Raw genomic sequence first — 23,977 nt, forward strand, 5'->3', positions numbered from 1 at the left:
CTTCATGGTTGCAAAATAAAAAGGGGGACTTGATGAGTTGCTCTATTATAGTATGACTGTTATAAAAGCACTTGTGTAGGCCTATTGTTGTTCAAAATAGCCAGACTGTAGGTCTACAGCCTAATAATAATAATTACGGATATAACCGGCTTAAGCAGGTTTCCAGATAATAGCAGAAGTAGGCTATGTTGTATGATATTGTATAGAACATTTATTTATCTGTTATTATGGTGCGGGGGGGGCTGGTTCGCAAAGGGAAGAAAGTTCCCATCATAATGCTTTGGTCATGTGTTCATGGTGTAAACGTGTTGTTTCTTAGCCATGTTTCTAAGATGATGGATTTCCCTGTGTGCAAACTCAAATGATTATGTACTCATTAAACATTTAAAATAAAATGCACAGCATAGCTAACTCAAAGTTTGCGCTGATCGTGGCGCTGTCCATGGTGCTGAAAGTTTAGTGTGCCGCAAACGCAGAACACGGAATTACAGCAGGCGAAATCTTCATCTGCAGCTAAATTACAATCCGCCGGTGTACTAGATTATGATACGTAGGCCTACAACAGGTCTTGCACCAGGGCCCCGTTCAATTTGAGTGTGTAGTGTATTAGTGCGGAGTGGAAATCCAATAGCTTTTTAAACGTCGACGCGGCCCGTTTTCCCGTCTTTATGTGGCACCATCTTCAAGTAAAACGCGTTCACTGAGGTGTGAAGAACGGGTCCGCGTTCCACTAGTCACCAGTAGTGTTAACTCCTCCTCCACAAATCAGTGGCTTGCGAGGGCTCGCTCTACTAGAACGCTTTAGCGTCTTTTTCACATAGATAGTTGCGAAAAACAACAGTAGTTATGTTTACCCTCTCTGAGTTTATGGTAATTTTAGCTATGTTGTCCGCAACAGCGTCAGGTTATTTTGTAAGCATAGACGCTCATGCAGAAGAATGTTTATTTGAACGAGTCAACTCTGGTACCAAGATGGGCCTCATGTTTGAGGTGGCCGAAGGCGGTTTCCTTGACATCGATGTGGAGGTAAGCCCATTAAATTGTGGAAGGTGCCCAACATATTTCTAAATCTGCGCGAAATCGGTCCCTGCAGCAGCTCAATTATCTAGGTTTGGAATATGTGGGCCTTGCTAAATATGAGCAATTGAGTTAGCTAACGTTAGCCTAGCTAGCTAGCCATTAAACTCGTCCTACTAGTTTACTAGCTAGCAATATGAGTTAGTATGTGTGGCTAAAAATAATGCTAACAGTTGGTGTTGTCTTGGCATATAATGTACTAGTGAAGTTTATACCTTGCGGTACAGAATACTGACAATTGTATTGTTAGCTAAGTTGGGTGGGTAAATAGATAGCTTGGAAATGTAGCTAGCTATGTCGGAGATATTAGAAAACTCTCTGGATGTTAGTGGCTAAGTATCTTTGATCGCTAACTTTTTTTGCGAGCTGGCCAACTAACGTTAACCTGCCTAGGTAGCAGCATCTCCTTGCAAACGTCATTGAAATTGTGCCATATAATAATAGTTAGTAGCTTTCTAAATAGCTACTATCCTGTTTTACATAGTTCTTATAATTTAAATAACATGAGCCAAGGCATGATTTCATGTTATGGCTATTTATCATTCATATATTTAGTGGATGGATTTGGGCAGCATTCTGTCTAAGAGCCCATTTGTGCTTGATCCGAAAATGTGGTCGGTCGGGGGCTCCAAGTGTGGAGGGTGTGACGTAATTGCGAAGCCTCCATCGGCATGCAGAGGCCCAATTTGAGCCATGTGCATGGCATGCGCCTCCCAAATTTTGTAACGATGCGGAGGGCTCCATATCCCAGCTCCGCATTGACATGATTGGTTGAGGGGTGCTGGAGGTCCTGTTTAAACACAAACTCACTTCGACAACTTCCTTCACAACAGTTCTGCCCTGCTCCACGAAGCCAAGAAGTATGAATGCCCTGACTTCTCCAGAGGCCATATCGCCATAAATGCTGCATGGCCAATACAGATGTTTGATTGACCATGTAGCGCCTTTAATTCTGGTGTCCAGTCAAAACATGACTAAGTTACCTGTATTCCTAACAGTAATGGGATAGTTCACCCAAATTATATATTGTTTTCCTTGCCCTACTATCATCCCACTTATACATGTTTTAATGTAATATTTATTTAACTAGGCAAGTCAGTTAAGAACAAATTCTTATTTACAATGAAGGTCTACCCCGGCTAAACCCGGACTATGCGGGGCTGATTTCGCGCCACCCTATGGGTCTCCCAATCACGGCCGGATGTGATGCAGCCTGGATTAGAACCTGGTACTGCAGTGTCCTAGACCTCCGCACCACTCGGAAGCCCCATTCAAGTATATTGTGCCGGTATCAGCATTTTGGGTGCACAATGTTAATGTTCAAATTCTCTATAAGTGACTTTGTTGAGCTTCAGAATCAATTTTAGATACTTTCGGATGTTTGGACATGATGCACGAAAAATGCTAATATCGGTACCATGACTTAAATGGGATTTGTGCCACAAATGCTAAAATGTTAGCATTTGGAAACAGCGCAAGGGAAATAAAACCAAAGCATGGATTGCTGTCATACCTTGGCCATAGAATGCTTACAAGGTAAGGAAACCAATTGGTCATCTTGTAATTCGGCTGAACTATCCCTTTAACAGGAGATGATCAACTACTAAGCAACTGCCACCCCGGGGTAGCCTAGTAGTTAGAGCGTTGGACTAGTAACCGGAAGGTTGCAAGTTCAAACCCCCGAGCTGACAAGATACAAATCTGTCGTTCTGCCCCTGAACAGGCAGTTAACCCACCGTCATTGAAAATAAGAATTTGTTCTTAACTGACTTGCCTGGTTAAATAAAGGTAAAATTAAAAGGTACTTTTCATTTGCAGATCACAGGTCCAGATGGGAAGCAGATTTATAAAGGAGACAGAGAATCCAGTGGAAAGTACTCTGTGGCTGCCCATATGGATGGCACATACAAGTTCTGCTTTAGCAATAAGATGTCCACCATGACGCCCAAGATTGTCATGTTTACCATTGACATCGGAGAGGCCCCCAAGGGAGACGGCATGGAGACGGAAGGTAGGCTGGGGTTGACGAGGCAGCAATGGCTACACTGACTGATGTTAGGAATATCATCTCACCGTCAGTGTTTTTACGTTCTGGGGAACACTGCTACTTTTATTTTCTCCTGTTTCCCTTTATATTCCTTCTGTTCTATCATATTCCTCCTTTTCTCATTCTGCCTGCCCCTTCCCTCCATCAGGTGGTGGAGACACCTGGGACGGTAGGTTAACACTATTGCATGAGGTCAGAGATGGTCATTCTTCAATGCTCTTGGAGAGAATGACCTCATTCTCTGTAGTGTTGCTTACCCCAGATACTTAATTACTTAATAAACACAGGGAATTTAAATAGTGCAGTTTTATTAATTGCCTGGGTTGTGCTGTTTTGTCTTTTGCTTTATGGACACTCACCTGTTGCTTAGCAATGACTTGACTGGTGAATGGATTTTGGAAATGTATGCCCCCCTCAGCCTCTGCCAGTAAGTGAACAAATTGGGTCAACATTGATTTTTTTCTCAGTCTTTCAAAATGATTAGTTGGTCAGTTTCAATAAGAAATCTGGTATCCAATCCATGTACGTGTGTCCAGTCAATGCAGCAGTTTGCACAGCACTACCAGCTCATACTGTGCCTTTAGTTTTATCCAAGTATTTTGCTACTACAGTTATTTTATGTAGAAAACACACTTATACTTTGTCAGGTACATTTAAAAAATTTAAGGTTAATGTCAAGATTAGTTAAAAGGACAATTTTGCACAATAGGTATGCACAAGATATTGGCAGAGACATGGATGTCACAGTTTACTGACAGTTACTGATGGTGTTTATTGTGTGATGTACAAACATTTCCTGCCCAAGTTTATTGCTTGAAAGTCCTTACATCCCTTTAACCAGCATCTACAATAAACCTTGGATTTGAGTTTTACTTGTGCATGTGCTTCTTGGTTTCTTTAACTGTGCAATATTTGGTGTACTGTTATTGTTCACAGCCCACCAGAACAAGCTGGAGGAGATGATTAATGAGCTAGCAGTTGCCATGACGGCAGTAAAACACGAACAGGAATACATGGAAGTCCGAGAGAGAATACACAGAGCAAGTAAGACCACTGTGTTCTTTCTTCAACAACATAGCAATGTGCTATTTCAATAGAAAATGAATAACATATGAACAAAACCAAACAGCATTTATGTAAAGAACACCCAATTTTGACAGCTTAGTGAATGCATTGTTCAGTGGCAGTAGTTGTTTGAAGTGTTGTCCTGTTTCTCTCACTCACCTCTAGTTAATGACAACACAAACAGCCGAGTGGTGCTTTGGTCCTTCTTTGAAGCGCTTGTGTTGGTAGCTATGACCCTGGGACAAATCTACTACCTGAAGAGATTTTTTGAGGTGCGGAGAGTTGTGTAAAACATGCTTTTTTTCCAACTCCAAAGTGAGTCATCATTCACTTGAACCATTAGCCGCACCATACTACAAAGTTGGAAATCAAACAACCTCTGAAAAGCCTTTTCCTTATCCAATCTCATGTCTGTTTTCCTCTTCAGGCCATGGTACAATGTATGTTTTTCCAATCGAGGAGAACTGTCTTTGCATTGACTCCTCAGACTTTGATATCAATAGCACTGAAGAGGGTATTATACATTTTTGATCAAGAAGAGTATTTATGCATTCAAACCCACTGCCCTAAAACTATGCCAGGAGGAGGTTTTGTAGTAAGTTGTGCACACATTAAATACAACACTGGGCTTGGAATGATAATTGTTAGACAACTGTTCAGCTTGCTCTAGATGTTTTTTAGGGAGTATATTTTGTTGTACAAATAACTTTTGTTTTAACACCTACCGTGCCAATCAGTCACAGTATGCAAAATGCATATTTAATGGAAAAAGTAATGGCATATAATCGTACTGTATGTATTTAAGACTGTTACATTTTGGGGTAAGATGCAGAATAAGAAAAGCCTTGGTGTGAGATCTGAGCTATTGTTGCCAGTTTGAAGTAGTTGCTTGAGCATTTATTGTTCTAGTATTGTACTTTATCAAATGAGTACAATTTTGTACAGATTTTATTCTACTTTGTATTGGTAGTTATGTTCAATGTTTTTTCTGGTTTAGCAGAGGGTGACATTGGTCACAACGGGGTGAATAACAGATACAGAGCTCAGACTGAGTCAAATTAAAATGTGGATGAACTTATGACCCAAATCCAGTTCATAATAAAGTGTTTCCTTGTCCTCTTGAGATTGATTGCTTTTAATTTGTAATTAACTAGTACAGTAGTTAAATACTCTCCCATGGGTCGGCAGAACGTTCTCAAACTCCAGTAAAGCAAGTAGGGGAAAAATGTTCATACAAAGTAAAACACCTGCTTTTTGTGAGTTTCTCCTTAAATCCAAGACTAATAATACAATCATTGTATTATGTCTTGACTCACTATGGGTTTAATGTTATTAGTGATATGCATATTGAAAGGTGACTTGTTAATATCTGAATTAAATGAATCCATTTGATGGTGTTTTCTATTCCAGTGGTGGTTTTCAAGTACAGCTTAAGTTCGTCACTGACTGCGGAACGAGTGTGAACCCCCAGGTCTGTGAATAAAGTATAATCAGCAATGGCAGTGTGTAGTCAATCATGGGGTGTTCTTGTGCTAGATCTTCCACTGCCTTCAGAGTGTTTGCTCTCTCTCTCAGTATAAAGCAAAGTGAGACCACAAGTTAGCACATAATAACTACAGCCCAATGACCTTTAATTGTTTTTAGGGGTGGAACAGCTTTAATATTGTAGATTGTGGGTTCTATCAATGTAAGTCTGCATCATTTCCAATCCTCCATAGATTTGAAATGTTTAATTTATTTTACTCTGATCCTACCTCCCCTAATTAGAGTAAAATGGACAACAATACGTAGCTTCTACACTGAACAAAAATAAATGCAATATGTAAAGTGTTGGTCCCATGTTTCATGAGCTGAAATAAAAGATACCAGAAATTTTCCAAATGCACAAAGTGCTAATTTCTCAAATGTTGTGCAAGAAAATCCATCCACCTGACAGATGTGGCATGTCAAAAAGCTGATTAAAACAGCATGATCATTACACAGGTGCAACTTGTGCTGGGGACAAAAGGACACGTGTAGTTGTCACAACGCCACTAGTCTCAAGTTGAGGGAGCTTGAAAATGGCATGTGGACTGCAGGAATTTCCACCAGAGCTGATGCCAGAGAATTTAATGTTAATTACTCTACTATAAGCCGCCTCTGTCGTTTTACAGAATTTGGCAGTACTTCCAACCAGCCTCACAACCCGCAGACCATGCGTAACCACGCCAGACCAGGACCTCCACATCCGGCTTCTTCACCTGCTGGATGGTCTGAGACCAGCCACACGAACAGCGAATGTAACTGAGGAGTAGTTCTTTCTGTAATAAAGCCCTTTTGTGGGGAAAAACTCATTCTGACTGGCTGGGCCTGGCTCCCCAGTCCCACCCATGGCTGCACCCTTGCCCATTCATGTGAAATCCATAGATCAGGGCCTAATTTATTTCAATTGATTGATTTCCTTCTAACTCAAAATCATTGGAATTGTTGCATTTATATTTTTGTTCAGTCTACATACTACACTTTACGGAAACTGTATATTTTACATTTAGTTATCTTTTTTAATTTGTATTTGTTTAGTCCCACCCTTCAGCTACCCTCACTCCTCCCATCTATCTCTGAAAACCATCCAGTTTTGATTTTCTAATTGCCATATACTTTAACTGTGCTGGAATGTTTGACAAAAGTTCTGAACCTTTCTATTCTCAGTTTCTACAGATTGTAAATTAAAGATGAATGTTAATGACCATATTTTAGTGCAATTACCTTAAATCAGTCTGGGACATCTTGCTGGTTTAGAGGGAAGAGTCTTACAAATTTGAAGCTTTCTGCCACAACGTAGAAAGGCTTGTTGTGAGCCTTTGAACACACAGCCAGTTGATAGGTGCCAATCTGTCAAGTGGGTTGCAGAACACAGGGTAACCCATGATGTGTTGTAACTGGTATCATCCAAGGACAAACATAAGATTGTCTAACTGGTGTGTTATCCAATTCAGAATATACACAGTACCTTGTTAATAATGCCACCACTTTCCACCACTCCCTCTGCACCCACAATCACCAGGTCCACCTTTTCCATTATATACCTTTAACAAAACACACTATTTTCAGTACTGTAATAAGATACATGGATTTCACTGACTGCATATATCCTTCATATAGACTACCTGTATAAATCAAAAGTGGGTATTATTAAAAAAGTAATTTTAAGGTCCTTCAAAAAAATTGTATGATTGAGCTGAGATCTCAATCAGATTTATTTATATAATTTCATGACTCAACTGAAATGATTTTGATATTTACCCCACTGCAGCATCAAGAACCACTGTGACTGGAATGTTTAGGTTGCGTAATTTCTCTGCCATTTTTTGTCTTTAAAGAGACAAAAGTATACTTGTGAATATTCTTTCAAGTTCCTCTCTAGGGTTTGCTTAGTTTGGTATTATACATACGCATGCGTTTGGGTTGAGCACACACCCTGCAGAGTCTGGTTGTGACTCAGTGACGTCACAATGAAACGTTTCTTGTCGGCTGCTGCACTCGCCAGTACCCTAAGAACCACCCGGGAGGATGAGTGTGTCAGTATTTTCTGTGAATGGCAATAGAAGAACAGTGTTTGTCAGAGGCAGAATCACCATGTGTTCCAGTGGAGCGGGTTTGAGACTTCGTTCGAAAAACCAAATTCTATAGAAATACTTACAGCTCCATCCTTGATAAAGGTATGGCACAGTTTTGCTACTTTGCTCCTGGAAAGGGATATTTTCTTTAGAAAGAGCTCTCCTCTCTCTACCATAGCTTTCTTGCATTGAGAGAGATCCTGTTCGGGGGACAAATAAAACATTTCTGAGAATGACATCTCAAATCATGATGGTAAGTTGTACAACTCAAGGTACTCTCGCCATTGAATATATGTCAAATCACTGTAAAGTGAGCTCGAGTGTATAAGAGTAGCCTAGGTGTTGCAGCAAGAGGGATAGGTGATAGCCCTCTACTCACAGGGTGTTCCAGTGATGTGAGGCTGATGAAGCGGCGGAACAGTTCGCCACCAGACGAGACAGCCACAGAGGAGTCCGCCTCCTCCAGACACCCAATGGTCTGGGTCAGATTCTCTCTCAGGCCCAGGATGGTCTCACCTGCTCAGGGACATAAAGCACCCAACCAATTAATACCACAACTTGTCTATTTGCTAATAATTGACAAATCGAGTGCCAACCCTTCAGCAGTGATGAGGAAAGTATCTTGAATTCAGTAACCATCAGACAAAATATTTGCCTCTTGATTCACTACACATCAGTATAACAAGTGAAGGAGGGTAGAAAAGTAATGTCTTGTCTTTAAGTAAATCTGACTTTGGTCTCTTTTGAGGAATTCCAGGAGAGTGTGGATTGCTGCTACAGCAGAGGGTACCTCAGGGTCCTGTCTCATGCGTCCTGAAGTACTCCTCCAGCTCTGAAAGCAGATGGCCATGGGAAGGTCAGTCATATGGAAATATGAACCATATAGAAGTGCAAATCTTGAATAGTGTGTTGTGCATACATGGAAACAACCTCCATCTGAAATCAACTACAGGCAAGACCATGTATATATTGCTATGTTGGACCATATGAGAAGCATGTCTACTCATCAAGTTCTTCAATGACACCTAAACTCACCATCTTTGTCCATTCTGTCAAACAAGTCCACACCTCAACCAAAGCAGAAAGCTGGCAAGATGATACCTGAATATTTGTAGAATAAACTTTCTAGCCAGCTAACCTAGTATGTGCCAGATGGATTTTTGCTGACAACTACGCTACCTAGTCCTTCGTTCTCCAGCTATCTAACGTTAGCGAGCTACTAGTCATGTACTTGCTCGCGCTCATTAAACAGCCACGTTTGTCCTCCTCTGACGCGAATTATGCTCATTCAAGTGTACCTTCTTGCGTTGTGGACTGAGAAAAGACAATCCTTGATTTGCGTCAAATATAATACGTTTAAATAGCAAATTCTGTCACAGTTATACTGGGTTTAAGGTAAATGTTTGTTCGTTTTTTTGGATGGATTCCGCGTTCAAAACAACTGGGAACTCTGAATTCTCCGACTTCAGTGCGTTCACGCAACTGGGCATGCCGGAAAAAAACACTACATAGCTGATTCAAATGATCAAAGCTTAATGATTAGTTTATTATTTAAATCAGCTGTATAGTGCCAGGGCAAAGACCAAAACGGGCCCTCGAGGACCGAGTTTGAGAAACCTTGCCCTAACCATGTTAAATGTAAGCTTCAATGGGATAGAGACGTCCCAAGGACCACGAATAGCACGGACCTTTTTCTCAGTCCGAGCTAATTTTTTCCCGAGTTCCAAGTTGTCGTGAATGCTCGGAAGTCAGAGATTTCCGAGTTCCCAGGTGATATAAACGCGGCATGAATATCAGATGTCGCAATTTGATGATGTACAACTAATTTCTTATTGGTTGTTTTAGGGAGAAATGGGCGGGTCTTTAATTTGGGCACGCTGGAGGAGTTAGCAATGTTAACTTATGATGATGGCGTCGGGTAAGTGAATTCACCATAATAGAGATTTAACCATAATAAATCAATCTCAAACAATAATGAATATGTTAAAACATTGGAAGTGTAACATATATATAGTGAAAACATTGGCTCGCAAGCTTGCTGGCATTGAATGAGTTTTATGAAGAAATGAAATAGCTGGCTAGCTAGCTAACATTGGCTAGTTTGTGCTAATCACTAGCTAACTCGAAATTAGTAACGTTGGCGTAGTACTAATCACTGATATAAAATGAATGCATGAGAAAAGTCATAAGTTAGTTATTGTCATAACAACCATAGCCACCGGTCAAGCTAACTTCTGTGTTTGTCTGCAGAGGATGAAGTCAGTCTTCTGGTCATTGTTGTGGATGTCAATCCCATATGGTGGGGTCAGCAAGCTAATCGAGAACCTCAGGTATTTAACTATTATTAATTGTGCAATTGTCTACAGAGTTAGCCTCTATTTCAAAGAATATATTAGACTGAGATAAGCATGATTTGTCTTTCTCCTCTCTTAGTTCACCCTGTCCAAGTGTCTGGATGCAGTCATGGTGATGGGTAACTCCCACTTGGTCATGACTAGGACCAACAAGCTGGCCATAATTGCCAGCCATTGTCAGGAAAGGTATTCAAACTTGTCACTTGTCAGTAGATACACAGAATACTTATAAATGCTGGTTTCTGTCCGGTGATTTTATGTTCCAATCTAATTACAAATCTCCTTCCTTCTTTCCTTGTCATATGCTGCAGTCATTTTCTGTATCCTTGTAAGCTCTGGAAATTTGGAGATGGTCATGGGGATGAAAATGCATCAACAAGTGGGGATGGCAAGTATGAGCTATTGTCAGTTGCCAATGACTTCATTGCAGAAGAGATCAAGAATCTCATGTCAAGAAGTAAGTGCAAAATAATTTCCTTGTGCATTGCCAAAAAAATAACAAAGTTAGCAGTGTTTGTCAACTCCCTTTTGTGTACTCTTATAAGATCCTCACTTCTGTTATGTTTTTCAGCTGAAGTGAAGGGAAACCAGACAGACACACTATTGGCGGGATCACTTGCTAAAGCTCTCTGCTGTATCCTTTCCATTAAAATGCTTAGTCATTACAATGCATTTACATTAGAACAGCAGCATAATCACCATCTTAGAGCAGATATTAATCAATTTCCCTGAAATTATTTTGGGCAAGGCTGCACATCAGTCTCTGGAACCATTTCCCGACAACTTAAGGTCAGACGTTTCTGCGCATATGCAGGATTCTCAGCTTTACTCGTTCAGCTGCCCAGAGTATAGGCTGCTCTGGCGAATGGTGCTCATTTAATAAAGTTAGGTCATAGCTGAATCAATGTCTGCAAGATCACATAATGACAGTAGTCAATAACAGAACCAAATATAATAGCATAGTTTAACGTTACTGTAAGAAAATAAAAATAAATAATTTATGAGATTTTAGGATGATTGTGCGGCTGGTCCCATTTTTCTCTCGTGCGGTCAAAACTCAACAACGTGCGCCACTAGGCAAAATATGTGCTTTGATTGAAACAAAACACAGGTATGCTACTTTAACACCATCTGTTCTAAATTTAGTCACCGTACATAATTCAAAACAACCCTGTAGGCTACTTTAGAACAACATTGTTGATAACTCAAGAACATCTAAATATGTATCCCCATGAAACTGATTGACGTTTCACACTTAAAAAATGTATTTAATATGACCATTCGCACTATCATAAGGGGGAAAATATCATATATGTTTTTTTTTTTTGTCTTACAGTAACGGTATGCTATTATATTCAGTTCTGTTGTGCAGAATACTGTCATTATGTGATCTTGCAGACATTGATTCAGCTTTAATCCAACTTTATTAAATAAGCACCATTTGCCAGAGTCGCCTGTTCTCTGGGAAGCCGAATGAGTAGAGCAGAAACTGCGTGAAGTAGAGAATCACGCACATGCGCAGAAGCTTCAGACCTTTAGTTGTCGGGAAGAGGGTTCTAGAGAACTTTGATGCGCAGCCACTGAATTATTTTTAAATGGCTGGTTTTTGTTGGTGTTTTGTCGATTTGTAAATTATAAATAAAATTCCCCTCGTCAAATTTGAGCTGGATGCTTGTATGTTTCTTTTACTTTCAATATTCAGATATCCATAGAGTCGCAAAGGAGCTGGAAGGTATTCAGAGCATTTCAATTACTAGGTTAATAAAGTGTTAATAAATTCCATCAGATTTAATCTTACAATTTTGTAATGGTCATTATACTAGTCATGGTTTTCAGTCATATGTTTCCCTGCTTTTTTTCAGCCGGACAAGAAATGAAGTCAAGGATATTGGTAAGACCTCAGTGGAGTCAGTTTCACAAGGGTAGCTTACTCTTTTGGTGAGTGTGGTTTGAATATTTGTTTTGTGTCTTTGCGGAATAGGTCGTTAAAGCAGCAGAAGACTGTGCCTTGCAATACATGAACTTCATGAATGTGATCTTCGCTGCCCAGAAGCAGGTAAAATTACTGTCTTCTCAGCTTACGCTTTCTTTAGCATATGTTTAATAAAGAAACTGTGTCTCTATTTTGTCTTGTCTTGTTACAGAGTATCCTAATAGACGCCTGTGTGTTGGACTCGGACTCAGGTCTCCTCCAACAGGCAAGTTTTGATTGCTTTATCATATAGATGTGCACAAACATTTTCAGAATGTTCACCATTTTCTACTGTATTTGTCTTAACAGGCCTGTGACATAACTGGAGGATTGTACTTGAAGATACCACAGAAGATTGCCTTGGCACAATATCTTCTGGTGAGGATAAAAATGATAGAGTTAAAGATTGATTAGCTTTTATGTCTTATGTTTTGTGTGACATTGGTTACATTCTCTTTTATCTGTAGTGGGTATTCCTGCCAGACTCTGACCAACGCTCCCAACTGGTGCTGCCACCTCCTGTACATGTGGATTACAGAGCAGCATGCTTTTGCCACAGAAACCTCATTGAGATTGGTTATGTCTGCTCAGTGTGTTTGTCAAGTGAGTTAGATTTTGTTTTCTCATTGTATAAAAGTTGTATAATGATTACATTTCTAATGAACAAACCCTATTCTCTTGAAGTATTCTGCAACTTCAGTCCCATCTGCACAACGTGCGAGTGAGTATTACAGACCTTTACTCTTGTTGTAATAGACATTAAGGGAAGTAGGAACAGGTGGTAATTATTTTTGTTTCTGTGCAAATGTGTTTAGTCATCTTCAAATGCCTTTTCCTTGTAGGACTGCCTTCAAAATTCCATTGCCCCAGGTGGTGAAGTCAAAGAAGAAGAAACTCAAGCCATCAACGTGACATGCAAATTAACACTGTACATGGACCTTTGTAATTGGAAAGTTTTATTTAAAGATTACCACGGTTTTCTTTTGGTAAGGTATTACTGTATTATCACCCTCCTTGGTAAACCGCAGGTTATGTCAAGAGGAAATATTGGTTTAGGCCAGGGATGGCCACTAATACAAAGAGGGCTTGTGTGGGTGCAGGTTTTTGTTTCAGGCAAGCAGTAACACACCTGATTGAACTAATCAAAATAACAAAGGAACAAAAGCCTGCACCACACCACTACAACAGAGTTGGCCACCAATGGTTTAGGAAGTGCTAATGCTTGATTCATGACATGTTTGACTTGGATACGATAATACCCGAGTTTCCCACTCAGACAGTATCAGAATAAACCAACGGGAAGCTCTACACAAATAACCTAGGTACATTTTTACTCTGAGGTTCCGAGTAAAATGGCTCTCGGTTTATGATCACAAAAGATAATGGCTACAATTTGTTTTGTTTTTTATGTCACATTTCACCATTTTTACATGCATGTTTTTGATACTTTTAAATACAGAATTTGTTTATTAATAAATCTGGCCTAATATTCCTTTAATATGAATTCCTATACATTTTTGCATCCACTCATACCAACATTCTGAATTGTTTTTTTTTTACAATACCCTCTTACCATTTTAAGTGAAAACTAATTCCATAAAGATTAAATAAAATGTGTTTCCTAGTGTCATCGGTCGTCACTAGCTAACACGGTGGTCATCAGGCAGGCAGCTGATTATTACCCCTTAATACCATGGTACTATCATGGTTTTCAGTCACTATCCTTGGCAGGAAAATACCATGGTATTTCCTGACATGGTCATTTTTTCCCCATTGTACTGCCATGGCAGGAAAATATGGTATTTGCACCAGTACCTTGGTGTGTGTATATATACAAAAGTATGTGGACACCGCTTCAAATTATTTCTGCCACACCTGTAAATGACAGGTGTATAAAATCGAACACACAGCCATGCAATCTCCAAAGCCAAACATTGACAGTAGAATGGCCTTACTGAAGAGCTCAGTGACTTTAAATGTGGCACCATTATAGGATGCCACCTTTCTAACAATTCAGATTTCTGCTCTGCTAGAGCTGAGCCAGTCAACTGTAAATTATGTTATTGTGGAAACATCCAGGGGCAACAACGGCTCAGCCATGAAGTGGTAGGCCACACAAGCTCACAGAGCGGGAACACCAAGTACAAATCGTCAACACGTTCTACTGAGTTACAAACTGCCTCTGGAAGCAACATCAGCACAAGAACTGTTAGTCCAGAGCTTCATGAAATGGGCTTCCATGGCCGAATAGCCTCACATAAGCCTAAGATCACCATGCTCAAAGCATCGGCTGGAGTGGTATAAAGCTCACCGCCATTGGACACTGGAAACTTGTTATCTGGAGTGATGATTCACGCTTCACCATCTGGCAGTCCGACGGACAGATCTGGGTTTAATGGATGCCAGGAGAACCCTACCTGCCCCAATGCTTAGGGCCAACTGTAAAGTTTAGTGGAGGAGGAATAATGGTCTGGGGCTGTTTTTCATGGTTCGGGCTAGGCCCATTAGTTCCAGTGAAGGGAAATCTTAAAGCTACAGCCTACAATGATATTCTAGATGATTATTTGCTTCCAACTTTGTGGCAACAGTTTGGGCATTGCCCTTTCCTGTTTCAGCATAACAATGCCCCCATGTACAAAGCGAGGTCCATACAGAAATGGTTTGTCGAGATCGGTGTGGAAGAACTTGACTGGCCTGCACAGAGTCCTGACTTCAACTCCATCGAACACCTTCGGGATGAATTGGGACGCTGACTGTGTGCCAGGCCTAATCGCGCAACATCAGCTCCCAACCTCACTAATGCTCTTGTGGCTGAATGGAAGCAAGCAATGTTACAACATCAAGTGGAAAGCCTTTCCAGAAGAGTGGAGGCTATTATAGCAGCAAAGGGGGACCAACCCCATATTAATGCCCATGATTTTGGAATGAGATGTTCGACAAGCATGTGTCCACATACTTTTGGCCATTTCGTGTTTTTTCTTGCTATTGTAGTGACTTTTTTTTTTTTTACAACAATGAACCATGGTAGTACAATTTTTAAAATACCATGGTTTTGTACTAGCAGCATGTAGTGAAACGAAAGCCAACTAGTTGTTTACAATGTATTGTGATGGTCTGTCTCCCCACCGTTTTTCGGGTAAAGTGACCAAAAACGTAGTAATTTATGGTACTCACATAATGCAACATTGACTACTTGCTCTGCAATGGCAAAGCGTAGGCCATCACCCTCTTAAACCCCCTTAGCTCAAAGTGAAAAACCACAAAACACATGTTCTAGTTGTGTAGTGCACCCTCTTAAACATTGGGCCTGGAAAAGGTAACGTTATGGTGGGAAGAATTAAAGGAGTCTGAAACCTTGAATATTTGAAATAGTTTATCTGGTGCTTCTCTCTTCAATAGTTTTCAGTTGGCTCTCACTCATTCAACTGACTTGGCTACTCTTACACAATTATAAATAGCCAACATACTAAAAAAAAACAGTTGTAAAGATATCACAGAAAAACATCAGGTAATTCTCAACCAAAAAAACAGCAAGTTACAACGTTTCCCTTTGTTTACACTGTGAACGTTAATGGCCAACGACGTTGGTCCTGTCGCCATGCGGGTTAGCTTGACTGGAGCTAACTTTAGCCGACGTTAGCTTCTATACTAACGGACGTTTATAAATGAATTAAACTATCATAACATTATAAAAATAACAATTATATAATTACACTTCGCGTAACTTGGTGTTTCATATCCTATGCTTTATAACTCGCTCACCGTGATGATAACGTTTAAAATATTTCGTTTATCTGGCGCTTCTCCTCAGTTTCAGTTGGCTTTACTCTCTCATTCAACTGACTAGGCAGGGTAGCGCGAGCAGGGTTGCCAGAATGAGCCATTTGTAATCATGTGCATAACTATTGATAAATCAGACAGGAGAGTTAGTATGATGAAAATTGGACAGAGGATCTCGAAATCATAATGACACTCTAAATAGCCTACCTACAACTGGTATAAAAAAAAAGTTGTCCGAAAAAGAACAAACAGTTGTCACAACGTGCGCACGTGCTGCTCTCACGCCTCTTGCTCAACACACACACACTCCTCCGGTTCTCCCCACCACTCAGCAACTGCCTGCCTCACTGCCTGACAGTCAGCAGCAGGTCACAGTGAAATATACACTGTTCAAAAAAATAAAGGGAACACTAAAATAACACATCCTAGATCTGAATGAATGAAATATTCTTATTAAATACTTTTTGCTTTACATAGTTGAATGTGCTGACAACAAAATCACACAAAAATTATCAATGGAAATCAAATGTATCAACCCATGGAGGTCTGGATTTGGAGTGAAACTCAAAATTAAAGTGGAAAACCACACTACAGGCTGATCCAACTTTGATGTAATGTCTTTAAAACAAGTCCAAATGAGGCTCAGTAGTGTGTGTGGCCTTCACGTGCCTGTATGACCTCCCTACAACGCCTGGGGCATGCTCCTGATGAGGTGGCGGATGGTCTCCTGAGGGATCTCCTCCCAGACCTAGACTAAAGCATCCGCCAACTCCTGGACAGTCTGTGGTGCAACGTGGCGTTGGTGGATGGAGTGAGACATGATGTCCCAGATGTGCTCAATTGGATTCAGGTCTGGGGAACGGGCGGGCCAGTCCATAGCATCAATGCCTTCCTCTTGCAGGAACTGCTGATACACTCCAGACACACAAGGTCTAGCGTTGTCTTGCATTAGGAGGAACCCAGGGCCAACTGCACCAGCATATGGTCTCACAAGGGGTCTGAGGATCTCATCTCGGTACCTAATGGCAGTCATGCTACCTCTGGCGAGCACATGGAGGGCTGTGCGGCCCCCCAAATAAATTCCACCCCACACCATGACTGACCCACCACCAAACCGTTCATGCTGGAGGATGTTGCAGGCAGCAGAACGTTCTCCACGGCGTCTCCAGACTCTGTCACGTGCTCAATGTGAACCTGCTTTCATCTGTGAAGAGCACAGGGCGCCAGTGGCAAATTTGCCAATCTTGGTGTTCTCTGGCAAATGCCAAACGTCCTGCACGGTGTTGGGCTGTAAGCACAACCCCCAACTGTGGACGTCGGGCCCTCATACCACCCTCATGGAGTCTGTTTCTGACCGTTTGAGCAGACACATGCACATTTGTGGCCTGCTGGAGGTCATTTTGCAGGGCTCTGGCAGTGCTCCTCCTGCTCCTCCTTGCACAAAGGCGGAGGTAGCGGTCCTGCTGCTGGGTTGTTGCCCTCCTACAGATCTCCTGATGTACTGGCCTGTCTCCTGGTAGCGCCTCCATGCTCTGGACACTACGCTGACAGACACAGCAAACCTTCTTGCCACAGCTCGCATTGATGTGCAATGCTGGATGAGCTGCACTACCTGAGCCACTTGTGTGGGTTGTAGACTCCGTCTCATGCTACCACTAGAGTGAAAGCACCACCAGCATTCAAAAGTGACCAAAATATCAGCCAGGAAGCATAGGAACTGAGAAGTGGTCTGTGGTTACCACCTGCAGAACCACTCCTTTATTGGGGGTGTCTTGCTAATTGCCTATAATTTCCTCCTGTTGTCTATACCATTTGCACAACAGCATGTGAAATTTGTCAATCAGTGTTGCTTCCTAAGTGGACAGTTTGATTTCACAGAAGTGTGATTGACTTGGAGTTACATTGTGTTGTTTAAGTGTTCCGTTTATTTTTTTGAGCAGTGTGTATTTTTTAAGAGAAATTCCATGGCGGCCGCGGTGCAACTTAGAAATAGCCCAAATACCCGCAACCAATACATTTAAACCGGCGACATCGTTTTCCAATTTTGCAAGAAAACTGCGAACATGGCAACACTGAACGCGAGAACCACTCAGTGAGAGTGCGTGAACAAGCACAACACCCCATGACTTTAAATACTGTAAATGATAGATCACAAAATCCCAAAGATTACGCGACTTTATATCTCACATTGTCCAACATTTCAGTTTGGAAACACAGGGAACCCAAACATGAGCAGACTGTACCATTGTATAAGGGGCGGCAGGTAGCCTAGTGTTTAGAGCGTTGGGCCAGTAGCCGAAATCCCGAAGCTGACAGGGTCGTTCTGCCTTTGAACAAGGGGCACTGTTCCTAGACCGTCATTGTAAATAATGATTTGCTCTTATCTGACTTGCCTAGTTAAATAAAGGTAAAAACACGTCCGTTCTTTATAGCTCTATCGGAGGTCTTTTTCGAAAGCATCAAAACCGTGATATATGATCGGTAAATTGTGACTGATCTAACAAATCAATGTTTACGATATTGCCAATTTGGACTTTGTGGCTGTGGTAACTAGTGGAAACCAACATGCCGCGTTCAAAATAACTCGGAAATCTCTGACTTCAGTGCGTTCAATACAACATCAAAAACGAGCTATGACTGCGAAACATTGTTCATTCAACTCGGAATTCCAAGTCAGAAACTAATCTTTCAAGAGCGCCAACTTGCCAACCTTCAGATCACTGACGTCATGGCTTGACCTCGTTTTTTCCCGAGTTCCCGGATAGATTGAAAACACCAAGACCAAGCAAATCAAACCTCCTCTGTGAAACAAGTACTTCCGGGTCACGGATTTCTGGAATCCTTCAGAATAAGAGTATCCTGTATATTAATAATTAGGGTGAAAATTATGGAAAGGTACAGAATTAGCGATATATTTTAAGAATATCCTGTATATTAATAATTAGGGTGAAAATTATGGAAAGGTACAGAATTAGCGATATATTTTAAACTAGTTATCATACAAAGAATAATCAAAGTATTTCTATGAGATACTATGTAAAAAAAAAAATCCAAGCCTATTGTAGTATTTACAGCAACCGGAAGTAGTGTTATGGTAATGAGAAACGTCAGACACTTTTTACTGCAATAATACATGTACATAGTACTTCAATCAATCACCTCACCAAACCTACATGTACATATCAGCACCAACTTCCTCGTACCGCCGTACAGTGACTCTGTATCGGTTCTCCTTGTATATACCCTCGTTATTGTTATGTTATTGTGGTACTATTTTATTTTTATCTGTTTGTTAGTTTTCTTGCTACTGCCATGGTTAAAACTGGTTTCATGACAATCACCTAGGTGCCAATACGATATACATTGCGATTCTCTAAATTCTATATCTATTGTGATCCGAGACTGTGATTTTATTGCGATTCGTGTTTCATACATATTGCCCACCACAGGACGAGAGGGAGTTTTGATCAGTCATAGAAATAAAGGGTCTGAAAAAAAATTGGATCCCTATTAAAAAGAAGATTGACAACAAAGTATGAAGGGAAAATAGTGGTGTTTTGGTGCAGGTATAGTAAGCTAGCGCAAAAATATTGCAATATTGCCAAAACTATATATCGTCAACAATAATAGTTCTGTGGGCTTGTGTGGCCTACCACTTCACGGCTGAGATGTTGTTGCTCCTAAACGTTTCCACTTCACAATAACAGTAGTTACAGTTGACCGGGGCAGTAACAGAGCTCTCCAGTAAATCCATTCTGCTGGCAATGTTTGTCTATGGAGATGGCATGGTTGTGTGCTCGATTTTTATACACCTGTTAGCAACAGGTGTTGCTGAAATAGCAAATCTACTAATTTGAAGGGGTGTCCACATACTTTTGTATATATAGAGTATTTCTTGGTAAACTAATTTGAACAGGTAGCTAGCTGGCGTTCTTTCTCTGAGTCTGGTCTGTATTTGTAATGTATTCGATGACTAGGTTTTGAATTTGGGTAGCCTCCTCGCTCCGGGACGTTACACAGTTTTCCAGTGGTGAAGAAGCTAGATTTTGGTAACTGAAGTGGTAACGGTAGTGGGAAAACTGATGAAGTGTGACAAGTTATTTTATATTACCAGGAATTAAGATTGCTTTGCTGAACAAGAATGCATTTAGCTAAAGAATATATTTTATTGAACTGTCAGACATGACCTCTGAATTAGTCGGAGAAGAATCAGTGGTTATGCTTGATCAACTGGCATCATGTTAGTTATTTTATTAATCATTTACTGGTCATTTTTATTTTATTTTTATTTACTGGTCATTTTTATTATGATCATTTTGATCTAGCTACATGCTGTTATATTAACTGCAACTATGCTAAGTAAAACATGTATTTCTATCTGTGTTTGTATTTACATCCTGCCTATGTTTGTCTATGAGTTGTTCAAAGTATTTAAACAATTATGCAATGACTTTGACCTGTGTTTGCTTTGTCACAAAGTGGGAGTAAAAGAGAGCTGAAATATGGCAGCAGAGCACAACGCTGGATCTGAGGCGCTCATACAGAGTTTCTATGCAACGATGTGTGTGGTTATTATGGCAAACCCCCTCCCCTGACCATTGTCTATCTAACATCACCAATATCTTCCTTAGCAATGTTAAGGACTCATCTACTATTGTGATTCAACTTAGTTTACGATTGCTTTTAATTTAGAATTTAACATTGACAAGTCTTTAAACTGGGTCACACCCACATACTGAGAGTGCCATTTCCCGATGAGAGGGCTGAGGTTGTCAGTGATCCCTTTCTGCCTGCTATAACAGGTGACTGAGATATGTGGTTGTCTCACCTAGCTATCTTAAGATCATGTAAGTTGCTCTGGATAAGAGTGTCTGCTAAATGACTAATTGTAATGTAACAGAAGACAGTGTTCCTTTATTTGGATAAAACATGGCACCAGAGACACATAAATGTCAGTATGAAGAAAGCCAAATGATTAAATTAGTTTGAGTAAAACATTTCCAGACCATTTCAAGTTTCTCCTGTGTACTAACTGTGTGACACTCACAATTGTCAGCCATTATTGAGATGGATGCCAAGCGAGCACAACAGGACAAGTTTACATGCGTATGGAAGTGCAGTCAGAATGTCTTCTAGGCTCTCTCCACCTCCAATAGTGAGCCAGCAAATGCTGACAACTTCCTGTCTGGCCTGATTTACCCACCCCGGCTTCACTCTAACATGCAATATGTGATCCACTTGGGCCTCCCTCACAGCCTCATGGCAGGAGAGTTTGGCTACTACTTCACCAATTTGGTGAGATAATGGTATGTACATGCATCACTTGTTGATTGTACATAGTCTTCGTGCTGAGATTACGACAGTCCTTTTTGGTAATTTTCTAATTTTGTCCTCAATTTAACATTGAGCAGTGGCCTTCATTGAGAAGCTGGATGGGCCAGCACTCAATCTTATCCCAGATAAGAGTTCTATTCTGGGTCGCCGTGCTCCCTCCAAGAGGGGAAGTGAGGCAAAAGATGGCCCTGGAGACATAAGACCAAGGGCAGACAGAAGAAGGTGGACCAAGGAATTAACTCCCTCAAAGAGCAGCTACAGCCGTAGGTACAGTCGGTCCAGGCACAGGTAGATGAGGTAACAACCCAGTCTGCTCTGGCACAAGAACAAATGAAAACCCAGTCAGAGTTTTTGCAAAGCTATTCTGTCTCTACTCTTGCACAGGCAGATGATGTCAAAGACCAGTCAGTGATATTTTTAGAGGGTCAAGAGTCCAACAACAACACTTGTCTAATGGAGACAGAGTGTTAGCCATATTAAGACTGGGGTACAGTGGTCAACCCCTTGACCCTGGTTCTTAATGCTTGTGTGAGCTTTGTGGAGTAAATATTGGTGAGTTACAGGTGATTGACAACAATAAGTATTTCTGTAGGACTATAGGAAGCAGCTTAATTGATAACAGAGGCACCAAATAATGGCACAATTTTTTAGTTTGGTGGGATCCTCAAAGACAAATAGACCTCAACGTTCCTTGATGCCAACTTTGGACATAAAATGCACAACCTGATGGCAAGTGCTGATCTTGGAACCATTGTTACCACAGGCAATTATTTCTGCTATTTGGTTTCACAGATCACAAAGAGCAGTCGTCAATGTTTACATTCTTGACCACGTTTTTAGGTTCTCTTATTTGTTTGCACAAGTCACTTTCATAATTACGAGATATGTGCTCTTATATGCTGTCAGAAAAAAGCTATGTCTCGGACCCTGAAGTTTGTCGAATATCAGGACAGTAGGAAAGTATTTTTGTAATAACTGAGCACTTACTGGGGTAGTGAGCAGACTTACTGTTGATTGCTGCTATCCTATTTCTTAGGTTTATCTTCACTTAGTATTCTAAGTGCCTATGCAAACAATGTGATAAAATAGTAATGAAGATTGTGAATAAAATGTGAAACCTTTCATTGATAAACCCTGTAAATAAGAGGTCAAAGCAAAATCATTTATTCAATGGTTTGTGATTATGGTTTACGTGTTACTTTCCAATATAAGACTTAGACTATGTTAAAGGTACAGTTAAAATCCCTTGCATATACCTGCTCTTGTAAAGGATAAAAGCTGATTGTATTCCATGTAATCACTGTTGTGGAGTACACTGTTTACATGTTTCAAATAAAGTTTCCAAAGATAATGAAGAAATTAGTGGATGTATAGCAGAACATCTAATTATATTAAAAAATGTATAAGGAAAGTGGACATTATTTTATTTTTGTAGTCTGTATCTGATTTATTTCGGTTGTCTTGAGTATCAGGTTGAGCTGTAAAGCCAAGCTGCATTGCTTAACCTTACAAAAAAATGGATTTTCTTCCAAATGCATATTGATATTATAGCCATTTTAGCTCTGGCTTCTGTCTTGCAATGAAAACCTAGTCATTTAAAATGTTTGTGACACATAGAAACAGGAAAGAATGCACCATTTACCATGGCAGAGGTGAAAAGGGAAATAGGAAAGGCTGGATTAACTTTGCATGGGAAAGATGAGGTGTGCTATGTTATGTTGGCCCATCTTAGTGATGAGGCGCTGGATAAGGTATTGGTGTTGTACAACAGAGTGTGGGAGGAGGGGAAACTACCAGGCAGCTGGAAGGAGGCAGTAGTGGTACCAATCTGGAAGGACTCAACGAGGCCAAAAAGCTATCGGTCAATAACCTTAACATCACATGTATGTTAGATTATGTAGCGTATGATAACGGAGAGGCTAACTTACTTCCTGGAGAGCAGGGGGTTAATATCGTAACATCAGAGCGGATTCAGGGAGGGAAAGGGAACAATGGACCCAGAAGCAGAGGTCAGGAAGGCTCAGGTGAACAAGGAGACTGTTGTAGCTGTATTTTTTGATGTGGAGAAGGCATACGATATGATGTGGAAGGAGGGGTTGTTAATCAAGCATGATATTATGGGGGTAGGAGGAAGAACGTACAACTGGATAAAGGATTTCCTGTTTGGAAGGTCTATCCAGGTGAGGGTGGGGAAGTCTTTCTCAGGCAGCTACATGGTGGATAATGGTACACCACAGTGGAGTGTGATTAGTCCTCTGTTGTTCTCAATCATGATCAATGATGTTTACTCTCAGGTACAGCCGGATATTGGGAGGTTGTTGTTTGCAGATGATGGGGCCTTACGGAAGAGAGGAAGAAATGTGCCATATACTGTATAGTCAGGAAGGTACAGGAAGCAATTGATGAGGTAGAGTGGTGGGCAGTAATGTGGGGATTCAGGTTCTCTGTAGAGAAAACTCAGACAGTGCTCTTTACCAGGTGGAAGGTGTGAGATGAGGAATGCTTGAGGTTATATGGGAGAAACTTGGAGAGGGTGGAGGCCTTCAGGTTCCTTGGGGTATACTTTGATACTAGAATGCCCTGGGCAGAACACATTGAGAGAGTGGTGGGAAAGTGTAAGTGTACTAAATGTGATGCGCTGTCTGACAGGGAAGGAGTGGGGGGGCTGGGCGTGCCTCATTGAAGACCATATATGTTGCATTTATCCAATCTGTAGTAGACTATAGAAGTATAGCGTATGGTTCGGCAGCCC

The 23,977-nt window shown here is 40.8% G+C and overlaps 2 protein-coding genes and 2 pseudogenes across 5 annotated transcripts; 3 read left to right on the top strand and 1 right to left on the bottom strand.

The window, feature by feature from the left end:
• The first annotated feature begins 524 nt into the window (after positions 1 to 524).
• On the top strand, positions 525 to 6,917 carry LOC112233525 (transmembrane emp24 domain-containing protein 2-like). 4 transcript variants are annotated; one of them, XM_024401216.2, is made up of 5 exons: positions 525 to 1,026; positions 2,896 to 3,088; positions 3,273 to 3,293; positions 4,061 to 4,168; positions 6,343 to 6,917. In XM_024401216.2, the coding sequence occupies exons 1-5, from the start codon at positions 847 to 849 to the stop codon at positions 6,474 to 6,476; spliced, it is 636 nt and encodes a 211-aa protein (XP_024256984.1). In that variant the 5' UTR covers positions 525 to 846; the 3' UTR covers positions 6,477 to 6,917. The 4 variants fall into 4 exon arrangements, with proteins under 4 accessions (XP_024256984.1, XP_024256986.1, XP_024256985.1 ...); XM_024401217.2 differs by lacking the exon at positions 6,343 to 6,917 and adding an exon at positions 4,355 to 5,312 and having other exon boundaries at positions 571 to 1,026; XM_024401218.2 differs by lacking the exon at positions 3,273 to 3,293 and having other exon boundaries at positions 549 to 1,026.
• LOC112233510 lies at positions 5,333 to 9,221 on the bottom strand (annotated as a pseudogene).
• A 391-nt stretch (positions 9,222 to 9,612) lies between these two features.
• On the top strand, positions 9,613 to 13,609 carry gtf2h3 (general transcription factor IIH, polypeptide 3). Its single transcript, XM_024414167.1, has 13 exons — positions 9,613 to 9,703; positions 10,036 to 10,115; positions 10,219 to 10,325; positions 10,451 to 10,596; positions 10,711 to 10,773; positions 11,842 to 11,871; positions 12,002 to 12,030; positions 12,121 to 12,195; positions 12,284 to 12,337; positions 12,421 to 12,489; positions 12,579 to 12,714; positions 12,796 to 12,832; positions 12,954 to 13,609. Exons 1-13 carry the CDS (start codon positions 9,688 to 9,690, stop codon positions 13,021 to 13,023), a joined length of 912 nt encoding a protein of 303 aa, XP_024269935.1. The 5' UTR covers positions 9,613 to 9,687; the 3' UTR covers positions 13,024 to 13,609.
• A 6,784-nt stretch (positions 13,610 to 20,393) lies between these two features.
• LOC112245920 lies at positions 20,394 to 21,696 on the top strand (annotated as a pseudogene).
• The last annotated feature ends 2,281 nt before the right edge of the window (positions 21,697 to 23,977 follow it).

This window comes from Oncorhynchus tshawytscha, linkage group LG04, assembly GCF_018296145.1.
Source record: "Oncorhynchus tshawytscha isolate Ot180627B linkage group LG04, Otsh_v2.0, whole genome shotgun sequence".
Lineage (NCBI taxonomy): Eukaryota > Metazoa > Chordata > Actinopteri > Salmoniformes > Salmonidae > Oncorhynchus > Oncorhynchus tshawytscha.

Bases quoted from the DNA above. Each gene is read 5' to 3' on its own strand.
- LOC112233525 (XM_024401216.2), top strand. From the start codon at position 847: ATGTTTACCCTCTCTGAGTTTATGGTAATTTTAGCTATGTTGTCCGCA. The intron at 1,027-2,895 runs GTAAGCCCATTA...TTTCATTTGCAG, and splicing joins TCCTTGACATCGATGTGGAG to ATCACAGGTCCAGATGGGAA. The intron at 4,169-6,342 runs GTAAGACCACTG...GTCGTTTTACAG, and splicing joins AGAGAGAATACACAGAGCAA to AATTTGGCAGTACTTCCAAC.
- gtf2h3 (XM_024414167.1), top strand. The intron at 10,597-10,710 runs GTAAGTGCAAAA...TATGTTTTTCAG, and splicing joins CAAGAATCTCATGTCAAGAA to CTGAAGTGAAGGGAAACCAG. The intron at 10,774-11,841 runs GTATCCTTTCCA...TTCAATATTCAG, and splicing joins ACTTGCTAAAGCTCTCTGCT to ATATCCATAGAGTCGCAAAG.